Raw genomic sequence first — 14,577 nt, 5'->3', positions numbered from 1 at the left:
ACAATATTTTATGGATGATGGCTTATAATTATGGATTTGAAATGTTTGGGCCATGTCAACTTTCCATGGAATTGCCCAAATGCTGCTGTATGCTTCTAACCAAGCAGTTTAATTGCCATTAATTTTAAGACTGATTATTTAAATGTAAACCTTCCCTTTAAAGGCACTGGCCACCTTTGGCAAACATCAAAGACCAGTACTTTCACTTCTTGGTGTATCCATACAATTGAATACAAGAACAAATTTGTGAAACTTTGGGTTCAATTGGTCATCAAAGTTGCAAGAGTATAATAAACGAAAAAAACACCCATTGATACACAAATTTGTGTGATTTCAGATGCCTAAAAAGGACTTTAGGCCTGAAGTATTTGAGTGAAAAATGACCTCTTTTGAAAAAAACTATGTTACTTCACAGCTCTCCATTGCTCGTTACCAATAAATTTTTATGCTAACAATTACTTTGAGTAATGTCCACTGCCTTTAAAGTAGGCCGGAGTTAGAATTTTTGTTTATATTTTTTATTTATGCAAGTTCGCCCCAAACAAGGCCAAAAGTCACTTTAGGTTAGGGGCTACAAAAAGAAAATTATTAAGCATGAAATTAATTTGGGAGAAGTTGAGACAAAATTATTTTAAAACATGAAAATAACTCAGGAGAGTTGGGACAAAAAAATGTACGTACCATACTGCTTGTTCTCCTATGAGCATTTCGGCCACACATGACGGCGGACAGAGATAACGAGAGAAGTAGACTTAGAATCTTCATGCCCTCACTGGATACTCTTGTTAAACTGGTTGTCTTCAGCTATCCAGTGCCTGCCCCCTGCTGATGACAAAGTCACAACGTGCAATTAGTAAAGGAGGTTTCAAGAAAAGAAAATAAGTTTGCCTCTGAATCTGTCTTTCTCTTAGATAGCTTGATGTTGCTTTAAAAAAAAGTAGCGCACTGTTTGGCAGTTTTATTAAAAGATGGGGACAAAACGTGATTGCGAAAAAATATCAATGAAGCAACAACAGTGTTAATTTCCCTAAATACACTTTTCTTTTAATATGTAGTCATGCCTCACTGGAGACTGGTCAGGATAACTTCAATACAGGGCCCTCAACACCTACCTGTGGTTAGTGCTGGACGCCGGACCAGTGTTGTGTAATGCATTAAAAATAACTCACAGGGGAATACCCAAATCTGAGGGTCTTGCAAAATATTTGGAGTAGCTGCATGAACAAGTAGGGATTTATAAATGGTTTAATAAAGCATGATTCCCAGTGCCAAAACCACAGAGAAAGTTCTTGTTGTTGTTTTCATGACAAATTCTTTGTTATAACCACCAACAATGGTTTTTAAATGGTACTTGTTTGTTATCAACTATAAACGATGTAAACAGACTATTCCAGAATCATATCCCAGGATAAAACGTGCACACAGAGGCGTGTGTAGCATGACAAGGTGTGCATGATTCCTTTGTTGAGTCATCAAAGATGGTGGTCATTGACGTCATGTGCAATCCACTCATATTTCATTACTACTACAAACTGGAGGAAGTGGAAGTAAATTCCAATGATGGAATGTATAAATGCTTGTGTTTCCATAACAACAAAGTTGTTAATATTGTAAAAATTGTATAGGTATTGTCCATGTAAGTAGTGAAACTTATTTGCTTACGAAAGAGTCATCAAATCTGGAGGCTGATTTCTTTAAAGGGTGGCTGCAATGCTTTTTTTTATTCATTTAAACGATTAAACAGGACTTTTTAAACCTAACATATTTTTTATTATTTTTATTAAATGCGCAAGTATTTTTAAAACGGTTTTAAAGAGATTAGGGGAACCCGCCCCTAAAAGGGAGCCTTCATTTGCATAAACGTGACATCATGTCGGTAGCCCGAGCTGTACGTCCGTGTGCATAGTACATGTACACACGTGTGCAGTGTGTGGCCTGGTACCTAGGTGCGTGTAGTTAGGGACCAGACTTTTTTTGCCAATGATTTTGTTTGTATTCCCGACTTGACGTCGATGGGGGGGGGGGGGCGGTAACAATCCACATCTTATTCGCTAAGTACACAAGTTAGATATATCGGGAATAAACAAAAGACATTTTATTGATGTTCAAAACATATTTCAGAAGTAAATGACAGCTTAACTGTTTTATTTGAATTCACTGCAGCATCCCTTTAAGATGGATCTTAAGCTTAAATCAATCTTGGTTGCTAAGCAAAGTGTGATTCAATTTAATTCACTCCAAAAAAAAACTTTGTTACCGTAGATAAGGCAATTATGAAAGATTGGGCAGCTCCATAATAAAAAAGGGGTTTTAAAAATACAAACTGTAGAGAAGAAGTATACAAAATTGCATCCATATTATTTACATATAATACATCATAATCACATTCATGTACATGAATGAAAGAAAACAAGGTTTTTCTGTATGATTTGAAAACAAGGTTTTTCTGATTGCAAGATTTGATATTAACTTGCTGATAAATATCCCTATTAAACGAAACCACTTTTTCCCCTTCATTTTCCTTGAAGCCTGCTTAATGTTTAGACAGAATTGTATGGAATTTGACGGAGGTCAATAGACTCCCTTAACTCCCAGAGCTTGTTTGAATAGTGGTTACAGGTTTTCTTGGTCAAATTCAGCAAAAGTTAATTTCCATTTTGTAATAGTACATTCTAATCTACCCATTTTACCCATACTCAACGAAACTAGTGTTTCCTTTTACATGTAGGATCTATTGCTACTAAGCTTCGGGCTTGCCTGATTTCATTTTTTTCTTATTCAGGTTCATTTTTTTTTAAATTCATACATTTCATGATACATATTTAATTCATAACATATTCACCATTCTTCCATTGAGTTTCAAAATACAACCTGTTTAGGTATTTACAATTGATGAAACTGAATGGTTGGCCAGCCTCTTGCAACCTTTTGCTAGTAGTTTTTTTTGTACCTGCACTATTTTGTGTTTCTCATTCAGGTTCGTTTTGTGTCATTCTATTTCATTTATACATTTTATTCATGACCAAGCCTGTATGCTTCGTTTGAAAGGACATGGACACTAAAGCATTTTCTCTTTAGTAGGGCACCCTATGAGAAAATTGTAAATTCCTGCTGAAGCATTTTAAGGGGAACAAGGCAATGACCAGGGGGGCATGTTGTTGTTGTCTCTGTGAAATAGCAGGCCTTCATGACAACATATTTTTCTGTGGATTTCTACACCTATTAAAGCCATTATACACTTTCGGAACAGACAAAAAAAACAAATGTTCACAGATTTACAAATAACTTAAACTGTTGAAATACTTAAGGGAAACAACCACAACCAGTGTCCTATTCAAAGGACACAACCAGTGTCCTATTCACAATCCTACATGTATTCACCAAGGCCAAGACAAGGGCAAATGAGACATGGCCTCTATGTGGCAGGGGGCAGGGGGGGCGTAACTGCCAGGTTTGGGGGTGCTCCCCATGGTTGTATTCCATGAGCAAACCAATTTGCTTATATTTTTAGTTATTCATTTTTTTTTTTTTTTTTTTTTTTTTTTTTTTTTATTTAAGTTATTTATGTATTAACTTATTTATTTATTTCTTAAATTTCCTTAAGTAGGATTTGAAACTTTGCATGGTGGAAGTAAGATATAGAAAAGTTTGCGGTAACACCATGTAACAACAATCTCTAAATGAGTTGGGGTGGTTCTGAAAAGAACCGTTGGATTAACTCGACGTTTCGATCAGTATGCTCTGATCGTCTTCTAGTTTTCTTGTGGTATTCGTTAGTTTACTTGTTTGTTTATTTGTGTTTTAGTATGTGCCTTTTTTAGGGGGAGGGGAAGAATTTTATGGGGGGGGGCGACTATCCCAATCCTTCTGAATTTTTCACATTTTGCATTTGGATAACGGTTTCCACTGTTATTCTAATGTTTACAAGTTTGTGTTCCTATGATAACAAGAACAACAAATCCATGGTGGCCTTGGCATTCAGACTAAAGTCACTTTCATCATAACGTGGGAGTCGCAGAGCGTGGGACTTTCTTTAAGCATGAATCAGCACTGAATGGAGGAAACCACAACAAACTCCCCAACAAAACAAACTCTTTTTCTTCGGTTTCGTTAACTATAAATACAGTGCCTCAAGATCAATACCTCAATTATTTTGTCAATTTCACAATACAACTAGCATGTCTAAAAGCGTATGTATCACTAATAAGGCCAGCAAAAAAAAATCCTCCCTTTTTTTAACAGCGCATGTGTAACTAAGGCCAGAAAAAAAGGTGAAAAAAGCAAGGAGGAGGGCCTTTTTTCTTCTTTTCTTTTTTAAATAGTTGCCAGACACATTTCTAAAGACAACCGGTTGGGCTAGTTGAAATAAACAAAAACCTTCTGAGATAGTTAAAATGTATCTATTCTTTCATTAAACAAAACAAATTATAATTAAAAACAGAAAAAGGAGGCATCCTCTAAAAAGGAAGTGTGCAGGGAATTGTTTTTTTCTTTTTTTCTTTCTTGCCTAACTGGATGACTCAGACTATGAAGAAATGTTTAGTTTTAGGCTAAAAGAAGAAAACAAAAATGGGGAAAATTCCAATCAATCGGCCATGTCGGCTAGAGAGTAAAAACATCAAATCCGCATGCAAGGCTCTTGTCTGAGGTGGGATTCGAACTGGGGTCTGTAGTGGTGAAAGGCAGGGAAAGGAACCATTAAGCTAATCACAATTACAATGTCAACCCCAAACTGTTTTAGGGACCACACTGAAAAATCACTAATTTAGATGACCGTTAGGCTACATGTTACCCAAAACTCGGGGGTGGGGGGGATTTAGCAAGAATAATTAAATTCTTTCCTCTAGTTTTTAAAAAACACTCTAACCAATCAACTTGTGATTGTTTCATCTTTTAATACAGTTCAGATTTTGTGGGGGGTGGGGGGAATAACCGATGAAATGAAAATCATCCAAGATTCGTAATCATTAAGCGGACTTTCAATTATTGTTTCGGGGTTTTCACTAGGACAGTTTTCAGAAATACTTATAAACAATAGCTCCATATGCCCAGTGTCAAGTGCTCGCAACCTCGGAGTTCTGTTTGATACCCATCTTTCACTTAACAATCATGTCAGCAATGTTTGTCGTGCTGCTTCGTTTGCTCTTCATAGAATTGGCTCCATCAGACAATATCTGGATGTGAAATCTACTGAAAATTTGGTTCATTCCTTTGTAATGTGCCGCATAGATACCTGCCGCATAGAATCTGCGATCTTCAAATAAATCCCTTCTGACCCCCCCAGTTATCAAAACCAAGTCGTACGGTTCCCGCTCTTTCCAATATGCAGCAGTTCAGTTATGGAACAGTCTTCCAGAGGTTGTTAAACAGGCTGAGACATCAGAACAATTCAAAACCCGGTTGAAAACATATCTGTTTACTTTGTACAATAATTGTTGATTTCCTTTTACAGCGCATAGGGACCTCACGGTGATATGCGCTATATAAGAAGGGTTTATTATTATTATTATTATTATTATCTCTGGAGGAATTGTACTGGTATGAACTTTATTGAGTTGAGCATTGAGCTTTCACATTGAAAGTAACCAATCTTGTGTTCAATAATAACCATTTATATTTTTGTCTATAAAATAGCAGACCTTAAACTGTAAGGCACATTGACAACGCCAGTAATTAATGTCATAGACCAGTGCCCGCACTTAATGTGGCTCATGAAAGGCCGTTAACAAACCTGTGAGAATTTAACCCTGTAGAGACCATAGTGGCCGCAATTCCCATTGCGGTCGAAAACGTTTTGGCTCCAAGATTTGACAACCTTCCACCACTCAACCAAACTCTCAGAAAGAGCATAACTGACATTTCCCGAATTTCAATGATTCCCATGTTGACTAAAGGCCCCTTTGGTCCCTAAGGGTCCCTTGCTAAATTGTAGCATGGTTGTAAAATTTTACAAAATGTTCCTCGTGTGAAAGGACAATTATTTCTACTGTCCAAGTTCTCTTGCCAAATATTGTCAAATGTTGCTACATTTACAACCATTCTAAAATTAAACAAAGAACCCCAGTTAAATTGCTGTCGTGTGAATAGCACTGTAGCATCCGCGATTACCAACACAAAACTGTTTCATTTCTTGTTCTTTCAGGCATTAATTCATACTGAGAAAAATCGAGTCAACAATCAATAACAAATTGCAATGTCTGGGCACAGAAAACAAGTTGTTAAACCACCTTATTTTACTTTCTCGTAATCAAGAAAGGTTTTATGATAATAATTATTTTGAGTAACTAGTAATTAGTGTTCACTGCCTTTAAGTTATGTGCAAAGCTGTAAGGTAAAGTAAAGTCTTTCCTGAGCAAATATGGCTCATCAGGACTGTGATTGTATCTGGTTTCCTCTGCATTAACCGACTGATACTTCCCTCTGGACACTGCAGTTTACTCCCCAGCTCTTGCTGGTACCCATGTGTACTCCTGGGTGGAGAGAAGCAATATGATAAAGTACCTTGCTCAAGGACATAAAGTGTCACGGCTGACTATAGGCCAGGATTCGAACCCACATTATGTTAGTACAGAGCTTGAGTCCAATCTTCTAGACCAATTGACCACATCTTGACCATGTTGACCAGGACTCGGGGGGGGGGGAAGTACTGAGTAAACAGTGCTAACACACATCGATGTATGGGTAAAAACCTAAAATTAAACATCTATTAGGACCAAATCTGTGAAAATTTATTTTGGAAGTCTTACCAATGTTGTGTGCACCCTTTGAGTTGAAATACTGGCAGCCTGAACTTGGCATACCGAGACAGCATTGGAACTCCAGGAGTGAGTCCAACCAGCAAACTCTACCAATATCCTCCGATTCATTCATGCTGTGTGATGTATGCAAAGTAAAACCATGTCTGTGTGACTACTATGTTGATTGTGTACTTTGGAGTTTGGAATTTGCTTTTCAACAATTTTGTTGCGACACCTGTTTTTTTAAGGGTGATTTTAAAGAGTGATTTAGACAAACAAGACGAACTTTAATCAAACAAGACGAACTTTAATCAAACAAGACGAACTTGGCCCATTTAGATACAGTCTGTTTATTGGTAAACAAAGTTAAGTACTTATTTTAGCAATAGAGTGTTCTTAGAAGCACAACAAGTGATTTTTCATGAACACATTCAAGGAGATTTGACAATTAGGGTGTGAGTATTTGTAACAGCCTGCATTGTCTCCTATCCAATTTGTAGTTTCCTGTTTTTGTGTACAAAAAGAAAGGTTTGATAAAATTTTAAGAAATAAAGTCAGTACAAAAAGTATACAGCAGGCCTGGTATTTATGCAACATATTGTTACGTTGCCCCTTTAAATGTAACAATAGGAGAAAGTACAATTTTCTGTTAGAGGTGCCCTTGACCAAGGAGAAAATACTTTGGTGCACCTACGTTTTCAAAAACAGTCATCAGGCCTTAAAACAGATTTATTTGTAAAACATTTATAAAAGAGAAAAATATCCAATCCAACAAACTTTTAATCCTGATAACTTACATTTAATCCTGATAAGGACCCCCCCCCCCCCCCCCCCCCCCAGACATAGCTATCGCTTGTGACTTTAATCTGCCTATGCAACCGTAATCCTGTCTTTTTTTACTGTTGCCATTGGCATTTCTGTCCCTTACAATACTGAAAAGTATCAAATCTAAAGAACATAAGCCTGAAATTACACCCCCCCCCCTACCCATGATAGATTACAACCCAAGTAACCCAATCTTAATAATGTTGAACATTTCTAGTGTGCCATGTCTGTCAATGATGACACTCCTGGCGCCAAAAAATAACAAGAACTCTGCTTATAAAGTAGTTTACCATTAAAGCCATTGGACACTTTCGGTAAATTAACAGTATTGTCCAAGGCCCTACACTTCCTGTATCACAACATCTATAATAAAATAACAAATGTGTGAAAATTTAGGCTCAATCGGTCACTGGAGTTGGGAGAAAATAACGGGAAAACCCACCCTTGTTTCCGCACGCTTCTTCGTGTCATGACATGTGATCAAAATAAGTTTGTAATTCTCGCTATCAAGAATTGATATTGTTTTAATTTTTTCTCGAAAAGGAAAGCATTTAATGGAATAATATTTCAAGAGAAGTCTTTCACCATTACCTTCTATAAGCCCTTTAAGTTATTTGTAAATCTGTGAACATTTGTTTTTTTTGTCTGTTCCGAAAGTGTATAATGGCTTTAATAGGTGTAGAAATCCACAGAAAAATATGTTGTCATGAAGGCCTGCTATTTCACAGAGACAACAACAACTGGTTGTGGTTGTTTCCCTTAAGTATTTCAACATAATATAATATAGTTATTTGTAAATCTGTGAACTTTTTTTTTTTTTTTTTTCCTACACCACTGTGTTCCTACAACCCTATATTCCGAACCCCCTCACCCACTCACCCCCCCCCCATCCCCCCCCATCCCATCCCCCCCCCCCCCCATCCCCCTAAGTGAGGATGATGGTCGTTGACCATTCCCAAATACCCTGCCTTGAAAATGGAAGTTAAGATATTTAAATGCTTCCAAAGACAAAGCTGGACATACTCATGGAATCTGGAGCTTTGCTCATTTTCATGATGAAAATGATGGGAACTTTTTTATGAATAATTGAATTTGGAAAACGCCCAGAAACTTTTTGGTTTATTATCAATCAAAAGAACGCAGCTTCCCAACTGTATTTCTGGTGTCTTGAGCTTATAGTTGTTTGAACACGATGGGAAACTCCCCTCAGTCAAAACTTACAAAAGTTACCCTTTTTTGGTTTTTTTTTTCGGGGGGGAGGGGTCTCACTCAGTTGTATGATATGCTGAAATGTTTTTTGTTGTCCATGATCACAATGGTATACCCTCAGGGCTACATCAATATTGTGTAATAACAATTGAGTAATAGTTGCAATTTGTTTTACATTTATGCTGTCAGATCAAGGATGACCAAGGCCCCCCACCCCAAACCCTTGCCTCCTCGGGAAAGTCTCTTGCTCAAGGCAGGGAACACTAGAGGGGGGTGGGGTGGTCCAGTACTCGTAATCACTCCACCAGGACATGTCATCCTATGAGGCAAGGGTTTTTTCTTTCTTTACATAAGACTCTATGATGAAACCTCAAGGAAATTGTGCGAGATCCCAGCTTTTTTGAAAACTGGAATGTCTTTCTTGTGCATAATTGTTTTCTCTTGCTGCATTTGTATGGACTTTTCAGTCTCTGTTGTTTTGTGTTGTTTCTATTGTTTGTATTCTGCTGTATATTTCTATGGAATTTTGTTGGTGTAATTTGCAAGGGTCTTGGGTTCGAATCCCACCCGAGCAACATGCCTGTGATATTTTTTTCACAGGACTCGGGGAAAGTACCTAGAAAACTGTGCTACCACACATCGGTGTATGGGTAAAAACCAAAATTAATGTTATAAAATTGTTTTGTTGTTTTAATCATCATTTATGAATAAGCTCGTCTGGTTTTACTTTACACTCTCAGTTATTGGCCTCGCGTGGGCCTGTGGTCCAGTAATAATTTTTAGCAGTGACATATGTACCACAAGTAGATCCTTGTCATTTGATTGGAGGATTGTAGGTCATGCGGTATTCATTGATCAAACCTAATAGATGGCCTACCTGTACACGTCAAAAACCATGAACTTAAATTACTGTGAACTTTTATTCATTTCTCAAGACCGCACAACTCATTTTACACAGCGGAACAAAAGGCCTTGGAGCCGGTGCCAGACTATATCTAATCTTGCATAATCTTACACAATATTTGGTGCGGTGCCGAGTCACCATACCAGTATTTACAACCTTATTTCAGAAACACTACCTTATTTCAGAAGTGAAGCAACCAAACATGGGATGAAAAAAAAAACACCAAATGGTTCTCATTAGGATTTCAACCCACGACCCCTGACCCTCCAGGCAGATCCTCTACCAACTGAGCTATGAGGTACAGCGGTATACCCCGTCAGGTTTTCCCTAGGAACCACTTTTTTTCTATGCAAAGTAATAAACACAGTGTTTTGCATGGTGCCCAGTCACCATAGAAGTGAAATAAATCAAACATGGAATGAGAGAAATATCAAAATGGTCCTCAATGGTATTTGAACCCAAGACCCCCGAAACTTCGGGCAGAATATAATCTTGAACAGTTGTGTTGATCCTTACAAGTTCAGCCCATCCTATCAAATGTCAAAGATCTACTCCATGAGGCCAAATAAAAATATAAAGTTTGTTATCCCTCCCTCATCCTTTTTTGAGGCCGCATCCTTTTTTTTTATTTTTTTTTTTTTACTTTTTTTTTTTTTTTTTTTTTTTTTATAAAGACAAGTTTGTCATTAACTTACTTATCTTTTAAAAACCTATACGTTGTGACTTAAAACTGGAAAATTGGTGGTCAGTTTGAATTAAAATGCCTGGCAGCCACCTTTGAAAGAAATAAGAAATAAAAAGGCAGTTCATCTTTTTGGAAAAACCCGGACGATCAACTGGTTTTTTTTACTTGGTCTAATACATACAAATAGCAGCGAGTGTTTCCCGTTCCATATCATAAACTCATGCAAATCTTTTCACATCAATGTTTGTGTAGAAGAAAGTCAACAAGGCAAATGGGTAGAGGTAGAAAAAAGGGACACCCCCTTGCAGAGCGAGAAACATAGACATTGAACCTTACAAACAACACCAATGTTGTGCTATGCAATTGTTTGTATATTTAAAGGAACATTTTACAGAGTTGTTTTTTGCAAACAAAAACAGTTGCTGGCAGTGTTAAGCACTTCATATAATCCACCAAAACTGACGAACCTGTGGAAGTTTGGGATCAATCGGCATTTTGAGTCACGAGAAAATAGTGAAAAACCGATTACACATTTTGCATGACATCGATTTAAACAATAAACAAATAAAACGCTCACTGAGCGATAAACTGCAATTGGGAAATTAGTTCATTCATTTATTTCTCATCAAACATGACATTTCAGACAAACAATTTTCAAGGGATGTTTTCTACTATCATTAGACCATGTAAGTTTTACACAAATATCTGACAAGTCTTTTTCTTACCAGTTCTGTAAATGGTACAGGTGTGTTTTGTTGCATGGCACACTCGGGTACAAGTTTTAACTGTTTGATGAAACCGTACCCCCTTTTTGTTTTGGTTATCTTTTTCAAGCTTTCTCAATATAATGAGGGATAATTACTCCAAATATTTCATGTCCATATCAAATGTCCTTGTAAAGAAGCATGGCAACTCTCCATAATGTAAAACATTTTGAGATTTAAGAAACGATTCCCATCAAACGATTTCCTTTTCAATAGCAGAAACTGGGTACCAGCCAAAATTACATTTTAAAACTTTATATTGTTGAGATGGTGCACCACCCGATTTTTGCTAAGCAGAGAAATTTGATGAGCAGAAGTTTCTGCATTCTTCACAGCTTTATGAAGTCGGGATCATGTGACAATGCTTACAAACAGTAGCTAATTCTTTTTTCAAAGATATAAAAACTGACATTATTTGGTTAGTATTTGGAGCATAACTGTTTTGTTAGTGAAGTCAAAATGTCATGCAAATAGTCAATAGAATGGGCTCCCCTGTCAGTCTCTAGATAACCTCAATAACTGATAAGCTTCAGACCAGGCCTCATTGTCCTTCCTCAATACAGGTGCTAATTGGTATGGGTTTATGATTTACGGTCCCCTTTCTAATGGGCCTGCCCTCTTCCATACTGAGGGGCATTGTGACTTTTATATGGACACTTCTATCAATCAATCAATCATTTATACTGATGTTAATTATTACAACTTGTTGAGGAGGGGGAAGGGAGTTTATTAGACAGGTTATGTTTGAGTGGTTGAGTTTATTCTTGAGTGAAATATGAAACTTATCACCAGTAGGAAGCAACAGGAGATCAATGCCTTCATGCGCTTGAGCTTTTTATGTGAAGTACATTGTAGCCCCCTAGGCTAATAAATTGTGTTGTGTTTTTGACCATGGATGTTCTACCTCAATGATTTGACTTGCGTGCCCCAGTTTTAGTACCCCAGATTTTAAAGCCATTATACACTTTCGGCACAGAAAGAAAGAAAAAAGTTCACAGATTTACAAATAACTTACAGGGTTTACAGAAGGTAGTGGTGAAAGACTTCTCTTGAAATATTAGTACATGAAATGCTTTACTTTTTGAGAAAACATTAAAACAATTATCAATTCTCGTTGTTGAGAATTACGGATTTATTTTAAACACAAGTCATGACACGGTGAAGCGTGCGGAAACAGGGGTGGGTTTTCCTGTTATTTTCTCTCGACTCCGACGTCTGATTGAGCCTAAATTTTCACAGGTTTGTTATTTTATAAATATGTTGTGATACACGGAGTGTGGGTCTTTGGACAATACTGTTTACCGAATTGTCCAATGGCTTTAAACATGTATTGTCTGCCTGCAAGATATGATTTGAGCAGAAAGGCACCAGTTCAGTTCATCATTATTTGTGCATTGTGTTCACAGTAAAAAATACATGACAGAAAACTTAGTCTCCTTATCATCGATCACATTACCCCCTAAGTAATTGAACCAACAGAACTATCAGCTTAGCTCGAAGTAACAAGGGAATTAAACTCTCCAGGTGAGATGGGCCAAGCATGAATTGTGTGCGATCAAACAATGAAATGGAATTTAGAAATTTCCGGCAGTATTTTTATTAGATGGTCTGACAATTACTACTTCGTTAAAATTGAGGTATGAAAAAATGGGAATCAAGCTAGTATTGAGTTAAGCAGCACATACTACTCGTCAATTAAATGCAGTTTGTGTGTAAATTTTCATCCAAAAATTGTTGTACAAAGTGTAAAAAGATTTGCTAAGTTTTAGTCTCGAAAACAGTAATCAGTCTCGAATCCAAGGTCTTTGCAGTGTCTCAAAAGATGAGGTCCTGGTGTCAGTCTTGGTATCAAACTTTCAGGTCTTAACTCTGATACTGCAAAATATGCATCTATGTTCATTTCCTTTTGTCACTTACATTTAAATATAACATTAAATTACTTTTTTTTTTACTTTTTTTATTTTTTATATATGCTTAACAATTAGGTAAAACAATTTGTCATTTAAAGTGTGGTTCTTCTTTTTTACAACTTTGGTCACTTTATTTTGTATTTTATCCACCAAGGTGTGTTAACCTGTATCTGCCTAAATACAGAGCCTCCCATAGAACACACATATTAAACCAACAGTTAACAATTAGAAGTTGTGTCTTTCTTTATACTCTTAAAGACATTGATCACTACTGGTTGTCAAAGACCAGTCTTCTCACTTACTGTATCTCAACATATGCACTAAATATCAAACCTGTGAACATTTGAGCTCAACTGGTCGTTGAAAGTTGGGAGATAATAATGAAAGAAAAAACACCCTTGTCACATGAAGTTGTGTGCTTTCAGATTCTTGATTTTGGGACCTAAAAATCTAATTCTGAGGTCTCGAAAGTAAGTAAGGATTTATGCTTATAACTATTTTGCCTTTAATACTTACTAGTGATAGTAGTGGTGGAACATGCCAAATTGTAAACAGAATTATAAGTGCGCTCTTCTCCAACTAGTAACAGTTTGTTGGGGAATGTTTTATTGCAATGCAGTAAAGACTTACTCTTTACAATAAGCCCTTATGAACCAAGGCAGGAACAGTGTTCATGTACTGTGACTGGTCGATTTCACAAATAGTCCTAACTTAGGACTAGTCAGGACTCTTTGAGAGTTGTTAAAAACTCAACTCAAGGCTAAGGTCATTAGTTAGGAGAAGTACTCGTCCTAACCCGAAATAAGGTTAGTCTTAACTCTTTGTGAAATCCACCCCAGTTGGGCCAATATGGGTTAAGCACACAGTACTGCGAACATTTGGATGTCATGAATAAACAATGCTGAACACATCGGTATATTTAAAAAACACAAGTAATGTTATTTATCCCTGGTGTAAATTTAACATCTTTTCATTCACTTGGTACTCACATGAACTAAAAGACTCCCATCCCGACCAATGAGGCTTTGTAAACCAAGATGGCTTGTTGTCACTAGGGTAGAGGCTGCTTATTGGCTGAAAGTTGTAAATCCTTCATCTCAGCTACTCTCAAGTTACACATTACTGCAGAGGAATGTTGTCCGACTCTGTCCGTGCAAACTAATACCTACTTCAAATGTATGTTGAGCTTATCTGCATGTAGATCATAGACCATAGAGGGATACGTACATGGTAAGGCAAACAATCGGTTATGCCAGCTACATAAAGCCAGCAGTCCATTTTTGAAAACTCATTGACCTGTGACACTGTATGGCATTCAACATCCTAGACAATAATCATACACAATCATGTAGGATAGGATTGTTGGTGCACACAGAGCACACAACACTGCCAGTCATAAAATGTAGATTGATGCTCTGTATGACAGTGTTAACATTTAAGCTCAAGTTCAGAATGTTAGAGGGTCAAAGAACAAATTCAGGGGGGGGGGGAAATTTTTGTAAAAAGAGAACTGTATCTTTACCCAAACTCAGGGTACATTAGC

General features: G+C 37.0%; 1 protein-coding gene across 2 annotated transcripts in view; it reads right to left on the bottom strand.

Moving 5' to 3' along the window:
* LOC117302493 overlaps window positions 1-14,577 on the bottom strand; it is a 22,515-nt gene extending 7,938 nt beyond the window's left edge. The window contains exons 1-2 of one of the 2 annotated variants that reach the window (XM_033786461.1): window positions 14,024-14,577; window positions 682-825 (exon numbers count right to left, since the gene is read on the bottom strand). In XM_033786461.1, coding sequence (XP_033642352.1) covers window positions 682-765 — 84 coding nt within the window. In that variant the 5' untranslated portion in view covers window positions 766-825; window positions 14,024-14,577. The remainder of the gene's footprint in view (window positions 1-681; window positions 826-14,023) is intronic. The other variant, XM_033786453.1, reaches the window with a different exon arrangement.

This window comes from Asterias rubens, chromosome 2 (assembly GCF_902459465.1).
Source record: "Asterias rubens chromosome 2, eAstRub1.3, whole genome shotgun sequence".
NCBI lineage: Eukaryota > Metazoa > Echinodermata > Asteroidea > Forcipulatida > Asteriidae > Asterias > Asterias rubens.
Note: the sequence above shows the minus strand (reverse complement) of the source record. Positions and strands in the feature narration are given on the sequence as shown.